This window comes from Marmota flaviventris, chromosome 12 (genome assembly GCF_047511675.1).
Source record: "Marmota flaviventris isolate mMarFla1 chromosome 12, mMarFla1.hap1, whole genome shotgun sequence".
Classification (NCBI taxonomy): Eukaryota; Metazoa; Chordata; class Mammalia; order Rodentia; family Sciuridae; genus Marmota; species Marmota flaviventris.
This window is the reverse complement of record NC_092509.1, coordinates 107,377,680-107,390,689: the sequence shown is the minus strand read 5'-3', so window position 1 is coordinate 107,390,689 and position 13,010 is coordinate 107,377,680. Positions and strand designations below refer to the sequence as shown.

Below are 13,010 nucleotides of genomic sequence, written 5' to 3'. Positions count from 1 at the left end.
TTATTAACTAGCGTTAGTCAGTCCTCAGCCTCTTCCATGACAGACACAGACTTGCGCTCCCAAGAATAAGGACTGCTTTCTCAGCAACCTTTGCTTTTTGACAGCATGACAGTTAAAGGCGCAGACTCTGGGGTCAGGCCTGGATGAGAACCCAGGCCTTACCACTCCAACCTACGTCCGTCCACCTTATAAGGTATCAGCCTCAGGCTGACTGGTCAACTCAGGAGGGAATCCAGAATGACAGTTCCAGCCTTGTGGCGTCGTCTGAGAGTTAAACGACATTCTATCTTAGATACTTAGGAGAATGCCTGGTATACAGTAAGGACTCAATAAATCTGGTTGCTGCCATTGTTGCTGTGGCTGTCAAGAGTAGCCTCTGACTTCCATGAAGCTATGAACCCAGAGCGGGGCAAGCAAGCTGCCCAGGTGAGATGGGAAGTGTGAACGGGGCGGGACGGGCAGGAACGGCCCAGCAACGCTGGACCTCGTCATTAGGAGTGGACGGGGACAGTGTCCCGCTGTGCTTCTCACCGCACATTGCTCAGGCACCCCGGAAACCAGGGAGAGTGCCCTGTGTGTGTATGTGTGCGTACGGGCACACACACGTATGTGAACACGCGTGTGCACCTGTACAAATGGACTACACCAAGGAGTGATCTGAAAAGCTGGAGAAGAGGGTTAGGGACTCTGTAAATGGCAGTTTATTGGATCTGTGAGGACCACAGAGTGAAGACCAAGCTAAAACTGCCAATCCCCCCCACCTGGTGCTTCAGGTCTCAAGCTCTAAGACCCACCAATCCCAAGCCTGCCCGACCAAGCTTACCACGAACCCCATCCCCACGAGACTCGCGTTCCTCCTAGTACCGTGACTGACATAATGCCCACTCCCCACAGGGGCACTGTGACAGGACAGTGGATGAGGGTGCTAGCCTGCCTGGCCTCTGCCTCCCCACCTCCCACTCTAGCATGGGGCTGGAATGGCTCTGGCCCTGCCCTGACCCCTGGTGAGAGACTGGGTCTCGTGTACCCCAAGCAGCACCTCTTTCCTGCAACCTATGTCCACCTTACATGGAGCTGCTTCCCCTTGGTGTCCTGATGTGCAACCCCATCCCCCCATGGGACAGAGCCTTGCCCTGAACGCCAGTCTGCTTTCCTGGGGCCCTGGACCAGCCCCTCTCCTGAAGGTTGGATATCGCTTCCTGTAGGCCTCATGCCGGACTGACCCAACTTCAATGCTGTTATCCACCCGACTTGGGGGACTTCTGCCCCATTCACAGACCTGGCTCTCCAGGGGTGAGGGCTGACCGGAATGAGGATTTCCAGTCTCCCAGGGACACTCAGGGTTGACTTGGAGACACCCTCTCTCTGGCTCCCGTTCCCAAGAGATCTGCTGGGACTGTGTCAGTGTGCTGAGCTGGGTCCTAACTCTTTAGAGCTTTTAAAATATATTTTTTTCCTATTCCAATACTTTCCAGAAGCAAAAAATGTAATCCTTCTTATGCGTGAAGCTATACAGGCTGATACAAAAGCATAACTACCACTGAAGGCCAGAGAGATGGATTTAAAAGGTTCCGCCTCTTTGTTAGGCCAAGCTGCTCATCGGATCTAAGAAGCTGTATCCATCCCTGTGGTTCCAACTACCAGCTTTGTCCCACACCTCAAGTCCCTTAAGCCTCGTTGGTTTGTCAACAAGTGCTTCAAGTGGAACATGGGTAAGCCTCACTGATCATCTCTCTCCACCAGCTCTGATTCATGAGCTCCGTGCCTCGTCCTGAGCTCTTTGGCCTCTTCCATTTACCCTGCGGCCTCAGATAAATCTGGCCTGGACAATCTCTCCATCTGACTATATTCAGGTGGTCACCAAGTCTCGGTCTCTCTCGAGCGATCCTTCCCTGTCCCACTGTCACTCCCTAAATCAGGTTCCTGTTCTCTCTTCCTTGACAATAGTTGTCAGCACTTAATGGGTGTCTGAGATTGTGCTAAACTTCTCGTAGCATTTGTTTTCTTTTATTTCAGTGCTGGGGACAGAACCCAGGGCCTTGCCCATGCTAGTCACACTACATCTTAATGAATTCTCTAAACAGTCCTATAAAGTAGGCCCTGCGTGTTACAGATGAAGACACCGAGGCTGAGCAAATGTGTCTGTCCTGCCTAGCATCTCAGGGCAGCAGGTGGCCGGCTGGAATCCCGGCTGACGGGCTCCAAAGCCTCCTCCTCACCTCACAGTTCATCACCACCAGTGCTTTCCAAGAGCCTCAGAGTGGTCTGTCTACTTCCAGGCTAGGCCACTGTCCGCATTTTTCCAGAGTCTTCTTCTGAAAGCACATATCGTCCAATCATGTCAGTTCAGTTTCTTGCCTTAAGGTCTCACTGACTCCCCAGTTCCTCCAGGATAAACCCCACACACCTTGACCGGGCTCACGTGGCCTGCTCTGGGACCTAGCCCACGCGGGCTCCAGCCACACTGAAATACTTCTGTCCTTGGACTGCAGGTGTGTGGGAAAACGTCACTGGGGAAACGTCAGGCGTGTAACTGAAGACGCTCCCGGGAGTGGGAGAGAGGCACCGACGGGGGGCCTTGCCCAAGGACCACAGGCTGCACAGCAGGAGGGCCGCTCCACTGAGGCCCACCAGGCCACAGCTGAGGAACTTGAGTCTCAAAGCTCTTACTAGATCTGCAGAGGTGCAGAAGAAATCTGTCCTTCATCCTCCAAACTACAGCATTGTTCCAGAAAACCAGAGAGGCAGTTTAGAGAAGAGAGCAGGAGACAGAGGAGGTGAAATCTAGGATCATAGCGTACACAGCACTTCTGTAAGCATTAGACCTCTGAAACGAGGGTGTTGTTGTTTTTGTTGGTCTTTTAAAAATGAAATCCTGATCAGAGGCAGCCTGAATGGCATCCTGAAGATCATGAGTGGTTTTCTGTGCTGGGGAGGAGGGAGTCCTCCTTCAAAAACAACTTTATTCCTTATGCCCCGATCCCCAGGAAGACTCTAATTTTGATTCAATCAACGACATTTTTAAACTCTACCCTAAGTTCTGGCAACACAGACATAAGACCAGCCCCTGATCTTGAGAAATTTAATATGAACTAGGTTTTTAACTATGAAGTCCCTGAGGGCATGGACCAGTCCAGCTCCCCGTGGACTGCTGAGGGGGCTGCTGAAGGTCACAAACCGTGGCATGACTCTGTGAATGAAGACATGAACCTGGGAGGCGAGAGGGTTCTGGCCACCCCCCCAGGAGGCTGCCTGAAGGCAGAGTGGGAAGTGAGAGCTGGGAGCAGCAGCCCCCTCGGCAGTCCGAGGGGTAGCTGGATCACCAGCTGGGGAAGGTCAGCCCCCAGGGCAGCAAGGCCTCCCTGCGAGTGGTAAAATAAGGCCCTGCCCCAGTTCTCCAAAGGACTCTATATATGAGGAACTGTGTTCTTGCAAGAATAACAAAGCAGACGTGAAGGCAAAGCTGTTCTTATTTTAGCACTTTCATTTTTTTCAAAGCCATTCCTTTCCCCACTAGTTGTAAGCTCTTCCTGCCAGCACCTTTGAGAGGCAGATCTATAACCACAGCCCCATTTTAGAGAAACAAAGACTGCTGCTAAAGGTCATGGAAATTATGGTTAGAGACAGGCATCTTTAGAAATTTTGTATAAAGCTCACCCATCCCTTAACTCAAGTTTCCAAAGCAGAATGTGACAAATTTGCTCATTCCCCAGGATATCTTGGCCTTCAGACAACTAAGATATTTCTTTACGCAGTATGACAATACAATCCTTCCTTTTCCTGCCTTTGAGTTAAGACTTCTTTAAGAAATTCATCTTCCATTTTTGCACTTTTAACATGTTGTTCCAAATTCCTAAAGCATCTTTTAGAAATGATGAATGGGTAGCTTTTCCAAGTGTAAGAGATGAACAGGGTGGGCTAGCCTCTCTGCTAGGACCAGGCCACCATCCAACAAGGGAAGAGTCTGAGCATCCTTTAGTGCAGTGACTATGGAGATGGGGACTAGGCTGAAGGTGTAAAGTCAAAGAACAGGCAGCTTGGATCTTGTTTTCCTCCAGAAATAGGAACTGTCCGTGTTCTTCATTAACTCGGGTTAAAACATAAATGGCTTTATTAGAACAGTAAGCACTGCGTAGTGTCTGCCTGTTTTGGGGCCTTATTCTCCAGCATTGATTCTCTGAGTTACTCACCCTCCTTCTGGCCAATTCCTGCCCTGGCCAGAATCAGTGTCTCTTGTTTGCTACCACGGTACCTGAACCTCGGTCTCAGGTCAGGTAACAGACGGATTCCATTCTGAGACCTAAAATACATGATAGCATCCTTGTGTGTGTTCTCTCCAAGAGTTCTGAAGGGCAGCAGTATGTCCCCTTTCCCATAAGGATGTGGTAGATGCTGGTGCTGCCCTTGCCCAGGTGGGCTTTGCTCATGGCCTGGCCACCATTTGCTCCAATACCTCTGGCGCTAGTGCTCACAGAGCTTGTGTCCATGCAGCTCATCTCCGTGTGTCCTACTGAACTGTGCCGCCTCAGTCTCCACCACCACTGTGTGGGTAAGTCAGGAACAGATCTTCTGTCTGGTGTGCCTGCCCCCCACAGACCTGAAGGGAGCTCCTGGAAGGTCTCCCCGGCCTTCTCGTTGCTCCAATGGCAGCAAGCCAGTGCTAAGGAGGACAGTCCTTACCCTAAAGGGCAGAGGTACTTGGGAAACTGTCCTGGTTCGTTCAGTGGATCAGATTTCTGGGATGGACCAGTCATCTGAACCGGGAAAAAAAAAACTCCTATAAGAAGGTTCCTAAGGATTTTTATCAGCTCATCATCTGTATTTCCTGTCTAGATCTCTCCTCCGAGTTCTAGACCCAACTATACACCTTCGCTGCCCATCTGGAAGTCACAGAAGTACCTCACTCAACCACTCAGAATGGAGACAACCATCTTCCTGTCCCCTTTCAGTCACAGAACTTCCCAGGTTTTAATCTGGCCAGAAAAGCCAGCCAAGTACTGCATTTCCTGGCCCCTCTTGAAGCTGACCATGGCCATGTGACTAGGTTCAGGACACAGCTATGTGAGCAGAAGCGATGTGTGCAGGTCACCTCTCCAACACCGCTGCCCCTGCTCTGCCTCACTTGCCCCTCCAGCTGAGAAGTGCCTGTGACCAGAGCAGTCCGGGGTGCCACACAGTGGGCATGGAGGACTTGTCCCCACGGATGGGAACCGAGAGAGAAATCAAGTATTCTGTGTGATTCACTGTACTGTAGGGTCTCTTCGCTACAGAGCTTGGACTATAATGAAGAGAAAGAAAAGAAACGAGGAGCAAAGGCAAGGAGGGAGGCAGGAAAGGAGGGATGGAGGTGCAGAGGAGGGAGGCCTTCATCTCCCTCCCTGGGATGTTCTCTCGAATTACTCATGCCCACAAGTGGGAGCCCCAGAAATCCTAAGCCAGAAACTGGAGGCATCTTTGACCCTTCTTCCCCTTCAACCACCACATAACCAGCCAGTCCTGCCTCCTCCCTCTCCATCACCTCCCCTCCTCTCATCCCCGCTGCACGGCCAGGGCTCAGGGTCCCGCGCACCCTGCCTTGCTTTCTGCCAGGGTCTCTTACTTGGCTTCTGCTGCAAGTCCCACCCACATGCAATTCACTCTCTGCTCCAGGGTCCGCAACATTCCTAAAACGCACATTTGCCTGCAGCACTCCCTGGCTCTGGCTCTCCTGCAGCCTCCAGGAGCACGAAGGAGCTGCTCAGCCTTTCCTCCTGCCACACTCACTGCTTCCACCCTACTTAGTTTCCAGAAGGCACCATGTCCTTGACTCTTGGCTCCTGCGCCTTCTGTGCCCTCTGCAGATCTCCCTTCCCTCCTAGTCATTCCCCGCTCACATCTACTTACTCTTCAGGAGTTGCTCTTACTGAAACCACAGCGGCCCCACAGAATCATGTCCCCTGGCCTGAGAATGTCCTGCTTAATCCTCTATGTCCTCCATTAATAACAAGCTCCTTCTGCAGGATTCTAAAGACTCTGGGGCAAAGGAAGTACTGCACTGTTTGACACGCTTGCACTGGTCTCTGTGGCCAGAACACCCTTGCCACTCCATAGACTGTGCTCAGCCACATGACTTGTTCTGCCCAGTGGAAAGGGAGCAGATGTGCCATAGGAGCCACCAGGCAGTCACTTCAGAAGCACGTGTGTGGCTCGGCTCTGCACCAGCCTACACTCCTAAGCATTTGCCCTCCACCAGGAGAGCAACATGCCCGGGTAGCGGCTGTCCTGTATCCAGGGTCTTAGAACAAGACAGCTGGAACTGAGCCAACTCCACCAAGCCTCGCCAACCCACAGCTGCCCGCAGTGGACTGCAGCTCTCCCGCAACACGAGCAAGAACAAGTACAGGGGGCTGTGAGCTTTTGAGATTTTGGAGTTGCTTGATCCTGTGTCAAAATGCTGATTAATGTGCCTCATCTAGGTTCATAAGTAGTGAGGGCCTACTGTGTGTCTAACATCGTGCTAGGAGTTTTACACAATCTCATTTTAATTATCACAACGACATGATAAGTAGGTTAGCTTTCTATTTTAAAGCCAAAGAAAATTATATCAAGGTATCATTCAACCCAAGCCACTTAGAGCCTCCTTCCTCCCTTCACTGCCTCTGAGTCTGCCTCTGGGTGCAAGGGCCTGGAAGGGGGTCCTGCCCCCAACTCAGAGTGCTGCTTGCTGCAGGGCTCCAGATGCTGGAAGGGAACAGAGGAAGCAGCATGTTCTTCTGAGCTCCTCCTCGTTTCTTGGCCCATAAAGAACTCTAGTCATCCAAAATACCTTCTTTCATTTTCAGAGAGCCAAAAATGGTCTCAAAGACTAAGACTTTAAGCACACATATGCAGCAGCCATACCCTGTGTGGCTCCTGGGTGCACAGCACCAGCCTGGTCCCAGGTGGCCAGCAGCACAGCCTGCCCTCCTGTGCCTTGCTGGAGCACTGCCCATTCACTTGCCCCTTTCCCGTGCACTCAGCACTCATCTGGGGGAGATGACCCGCCATCCTGCCTCACTCTCCCCTGCTCTACTCCCCTGACTTCTACCAACTCTAAGCCTTAGGACCCCACGTACCATAATAGATATTGTATATGTTCTCTTAAATCAAGACTTCTAGATTGATCCACTTCCACCAGAAAATATGTTTTCTCTTGGATTCAAACACTAAAAACAACCAGGTCACATTAAGTCCTCGACACTGTGTTGTGCCTTTAATCAGCAAGATACCATGAGCTTGGACGAGTCACTTATTTCCTCTGAGCCTCTGTCTTTGTGGTGTAAGTAGGCAGTGCCCGCCTCACTTTGAAGGATCAAATGGGATAAGGCGCAGGAACATCACCTAACACAGAGAGACACATTACAGCTGGTAAATAAGAACAACCCACCACCACGTCATCTTCCTTTATATTCCTGCTTGGAGGAAAGAAGTTGGAAGGAGTGAAGAGGTAAGTGAGCCCTGGAGCAAAAATCTGAGACTGGAGCTGGGCACGGTGTGCACACCTGAAGTCCCAGTTACTTGGGAAGCCAAGGCAGGGGCATGGCTGGAGCGCACAAGTTCAGAACCAGCCTGGACAACACAGCAAGACCCTACCTCAACGAAACGAGACTGGGACACTCTAGGTCCGTGCTGGCTGGACAAGCAGTCGTCCTATCTGTCTTACTTCCCCAGCCCCCACAGGACCACACTTCATTGTTCCGAGAGGACGCTCTCCTGTCCACCGAGCACTGGGAGCGACTCCATCTGTTCTGAAAGGCCTAACGAGCGAGCGGCTCCTTTCCTAGCTGGTGTTTTTCATTCCAGTTGTTCACTGGACTGAAAAGGCTGAAGAAAGCGGAGGCCCCCTGATGGCTCTGCCCTGGAAAGGAAGAATGGGCCTGTCACTCAAGCTCTGATTTCCAGTCTAAACTAAAGGGAGAAAAGTTCAGAATCTAGAATCTTAGAGGTAAAAGTAACCTCGAAAAACACCTCATTCCTCACTTTTCAAGACCAAGATACAAACCTACTGTGGCTTAAGGAGGAGCTGGGACTAGAATCTAATCCACATCTCCCATGCAAGGGATCTCTCCACTAACCAAGCCCTAAGTATGGCACTAAGACTCTGAGCACAGCACTAACAGCACCTCACCTAGACTGCTACTGCAGTCCTCAATCAGGATGAGGTCACCACCCTTCCAAAGCACATGTCCAAATTGTAGGGAGTGACACTGAGACAACCTCCTCCGAACCCAGCGAGAAACATCACTTGGGGGATGGTGGGCATGAGGATGGCTGTGCTAAAAGCATCAAAGGAAGATGTCCTGGTATGAACAGGTCACTTCTGTGGAGGAAAGCAGAACACGGGAGGGAGAGAAATTGGAAGGGATACCGGGTAGGCCAAGAGAGCATGGAAATTGGTGTCAGAAGTCTCCAAAAGCAACACTTCCATCTCCACACCACTCTGTCTTCACACTCAAACCAGTCCTCACCATCACCAGGCCACCACCCGAGTGCAAATGGGACCAGGAAATGACCACTACCCAATACCTCCTTCCCCTGCAGCTGGGTTAGGAGCCCCTTAGGCACCCACAGTACTTAGTGCAGGTCTCAATTGCTGCTTTCCCACAACACTATCACTCCATAACTGAGTGTCCACAAGTCTATAACCCTTACCTGCACCACATGCTGGGCTCCTAGAAGGCAGTGGCCGTGTCCTGTCTATCTTGTTAACTCCAGCACAACGACCAGGATGTGGGAATAGCCCACTAACTTTGCCTGAGGAAAAGTCCTCACTCACCATCACCTCCTCTGAGAGCTGATCTGGGCAGGAACCCCTAGTGTGGCCTCGCTGTGCCTCCCCGATGCTGGCCTGCAGCACCGAGGTGGCGCTCGCTCGTCAGGGACCATCAACCACCACAACAAAGTGCCTGAACACTAGGTTACAACCCTCGCTCGAGGCCACCGACTGCGTCCTCTGGTGCTTCATTCTCAGCACCTATCATGGGGCTTAGAAGCCACCGGAATTTAATACAAGCTTGCAGAATGGAGGGACACATGAATGAATGACACAAGAAATGCTGACAGAGCAGGCAATCTTCATCTCAGACACCCGCCAACGTCTCCAGGAAACACACGGATGGGCCCCCAGAGCAAAGCCCCAGCCCTCCCCCCAGCCCCTGCTACCAGGAACGATGAAATGCCACCTATATTCAGGAACAAAGACCTGAGTGAACCCTCCTTCAAGCCTGGTAGCTGGAGGGCACCTGTTGCTAAAATGGCAGCTGGTAAGCATTCTGTTTTTCCAAAACAACAACAGCAAAATCAATCTACTGCAGGAAGCAGTATCACAATGACAATAAGAAATCATGAGGCTAAATATGTAGCAGGAAGAAATTCAGAATTTTAGCAGAGAGAGAAGGAAGGAGCTGCTAGAGCCTGGGGGGAACCTGAAGGGTTGATTGGAAATTGCTCAGCCTGCAGGGGGAGGGGGGCGGGGGGAGAGGGAGAGAGAACGGGGAGGGGGGGGGACAGGGAGGGGGAGGCAGGACCATGTGGCTTTCTTCTTGGCTCTCTGTCTCATTTTTAATCCGTCTTTTCCTTTCTCCCTCCCTTTCTACCACCCCCTCAAGAGAGAATTCATTGATTGGGCTAGACTAAAATCTTCTACCTTTCCTCACATGGTTTCTCTGTGAGGAATGAGTCTGATTCCAACTCATCCTCCACTGCTCTTCTCTCCTCGACCCCCCTCCCCAGCCGCCATTGTTAGCTCCTCTCCTTGGCTCAGGCTGAGAGACAGCTTGTCCTTGGGCACCTCTGACACCAGCGAAGGAGGAGAGGGTGCCCCGGGTGACCACTGGCTCGGAAGGAGCAACCCTCCCTGCAGAGCAAAGCAGCCCCAGCCATCTGACTGCGGAGGTGGCCTGATAGGAACCTGTTGCCTGCTGCCAGGTCGGAGCAGCCTCTCCAGGTCCGGAGGGCAGAAGGCACAGGCATCACCTCCTCAAGCACAAATTGCACAAACCCCTCCAACAACCCAGGAAGGCAGAAGGGGAGAGTGCCAACAGGACCGGCCGAGGTTCCGGCTGGGAAAACTGCAGTCTAGTTCCAATGACCCCTGTGCTGGGTGCCTGCTGCTTCCCTGGGCCTCCTTTTCTAGAACCAAGAGAGCTGAACTAGATTTCTGGGGGGCCCTGCCACTGGAAGGAGTCCACAAGAAACGGACAGCCATCTAGAGAGGCCAGATGTGCTGCTCCCATCCCCTGCACAGCCCCAGAGTGCATCTCGGGAGCAGGTCTGGAAGAGCTCCTCTGGCTCAGGACCCCTCCCCAGATGCCTGGCTGACTTCAGGAGTTGCCGGTACAGGCTGCAGGTCTAAGCGCACCTGGAAGATGATAACTGAGAAGAGACAAATTAAGGAAGCGGAATCATGAGGGTGGCAGTGGAAACGCTGGGAGGCCAGGGGAGGGGGAGGCATGGATCAGCCAAACCCTGAAATTAGAGATGATTCATATTTGAATAACGTGGGAGGGATGAACTCAGAGCAGCCAAGATAAGATGCTAGCTCTGCTAAGGGTACCCTCTCCAGCTGAAACCCAGGGGCACAAGAGCAATGTTAGGGGCCTTTCATTTGAAATAGAAGAAAATTGTAGGCAATCAATAATCTCATTCTGCAACAAGAGAAATGAGCATTTGCCTTTCTTCTTAAATGTATTTTACCCTCCTTCAGGCTCGCCTGGGCTATCTTAACCTGGTTCCCCTTTCCAAGTGATGTGATTTTCTTTTCCAGACCTGGTGGCAACTCAGAGGGGCAAAACTTCTTCCTGTTTGCGCTATTTTTCCCTTTCATCTCTGCCCCTCATTGTCCCCACCCTGTCTTGTCACCTTTCTGACACCTTGCTGTTTTCTCTATCACTCTGTCCCCACTTGGTTTTGAACAAATCCCAGCCCAAGCCACCCCACCCCTCATTAGGGCAGTTTTGGCAATCTCTTAGGGCTGGTCACTCCCTAGGCTATTTGTCCCTTGGGGGTAGGACATAGTGTTGTTAGCTGCCAACAGGAGCCTTTCCTAGCCCCAGAAGAATGGGAAGAAAGTTCACAAAAAGGAGAAGAGGACACAAGGATCCAGGGGGGCTCCAGCGATGGATGGGGAGAAGGCCACGGCCTCAGGACCTCTCTGCAAAGTATCTTTATTGAGTGTGTGTGTGGGGGAGAGGAGTCCATCTATTAGAAAGGGTCTTTTTCTTTTACCACGGAACCACTCCCCAAATGATACCAGTGACAGAGCCAGGCCCAGACTCCACGACCAATCAAGCCTGGGTCCCCAAGTCTCCCCAATCCTCCTCATTTGAACCCCGAAGCCCAGGGAGCCACAGAGAATGCCCTGGGTCTTCCTCCTTCTCTAAGAAAGGAATTGGGGAGACACTCCCCTACCCGTCCCCCACCTCCCCCAAAATCATCCCTTTTTAAAGAATCAGCCTCCTCCGAGCCTTCGTTTATTCAGCCAGGGTTTTCCCAGGATTCGGCATCACAAACTCAGGCTAAGACCAGGAAGAACTGCGGTATGGAGACAGGAATGCATAAAGAACAGAAGCCCAGAGCCGATGAGTCAAACGTGGGGCTTCTCCCCCGCCCCCCCATCACACTCACACTCACACACACACACACACACACACACACACGCGGCCCCTCCCCCACCTACCACCAGCTCGCTAAGCCGCTTCAACATGGTCACTAAGGAGGAAGCCCAGGGTGGGTGAGAACCGCACCGCTGTGGGAATACACGTAAAGTTCTTCGTCTCCGCGGAAAACGATTCTTACCTGTTAGCCAGAAGACAGCGATCCACCCCAGCACGACCCTGTCCATTTCCCCCAACTTCCCATGCAGGTCAGGCACGGGAAAGTAAAGAGCGGCCGGAATGAGGGGTCCGACGACGTGCGGCACAGGCGGCACAGGCGTCCCTGGATGGCTGGGGCTGTTCGCGCCGAAGAACTGGCGGTGCAGGAGAGCGGGGCTGGGCGCGCAGGAGAGCCGGGATGGCCACGCAGGAGAGCGGGGCTGGGCGCGCAGGAGAGCCGGCTAGGCGCGCAGGAGAGCGGGGATGGCCACGCAGGAGAGCCGGCTGGGCGCGCAGGAGAGCGGGGATGGCCACGCAGGAGAGCGGGGCTGGGCGCGCAGGAGAGCTGGGATGACCACGCAGGAGAGCCGGCTGGGCGCGCTGGAGAGCCGGCTGGGCGCGCTGGAGAGCCGGGCTGGGAACGTAGGAGAACCGGCTGGCTGCGACGCGGGGCTGGTGGCGCCGGAGAGCCCGGCGGACACACGCGCTGCCGCGGGCGGGCTGTGCGCGGCGCTCGGCGGCGCCTTCCCTGCAGCCGCGGCGACCTGCACGCCCAGCAGCGAGCGCGGGGGCGCCGCCCGCCGGAGCTGCCGCGTGGGGGAGCTCGGCCGTCGCCCGCGCCTCCCCGCCCGCCGCGCGGCTGCCAAAGTTTCCCGATCACGTGCCGCCCCCGCGGCCCGGGGTCAGCGCAGAGCCGCAGAGGCACCCGGACAGCCCGCGAAGGGGAGGCGCTGGGAAGCAGGAGCGACCCTCGGGTTTCCCCCAGCTGAGACAGCGAGCGGAAACCCCCGCAAGAACGTGGGCCGGAGACTCAGCAGCGGGCTTTCTGTGCATGGGCGACGAGGTGGGGAACCTGTGGGGACTTGGCAGATATTAGGCTGCAGGTCCGGTAGGCAGGAGGTTTGCTTTCCCTGGGCCCCCACCCCTGAGTCTGGCTCTCTTTTTGGCAATGCAAGGAACCAGAAGACGCGGCAGAATTGAAAAAAGTAGGCGGGAATCCCGCCTCACAACTTTTCCCTGTTAAAGAATAAGAGCATACGGCCTTTTAACAGAAAACAGGCAAAACTAGAATGAAATAAACATTTGTGACTGACATCTGTCCAGTATGTTTTGCAGGGCATGCTCATTGGATTATTCCCATCTCTAAAATGGATTTGTCACTTGTGTAGGAAAGGAGTC

The 13,010-nt window shown here is 53.3% G+C and overlaps 1 protein-coding gene across 2 annotated transcripts in view; it reads right to left on the bottom strand.

Annotated features, from left to right (window-relative positions):
- Nucleotides 1-11,949, bottom strand: part of Ildr2 (immunoglobulin like domain containing receptor 2) — a 56,174-nt gene extending 44,225 nt beyond the window's left edge. For both annotated transcript variants that reach the window (XM_027922856.3, XM_071600362.1), the window contains exon 1: nt 11,815-11,949. In XM_027922856.3, the coding sequence (XP_027778657.2) occupies nt 11,815-11,860 (46 nt within the window). In that variant the 5' untranslated portion in view covers nt 11,861-11,949. The remainder of the gene's footprint in view (nt 1-11,814) is intronic.
- Nucleotides 11,950-13,010: the final 1,061 nt, after the last annotated feature.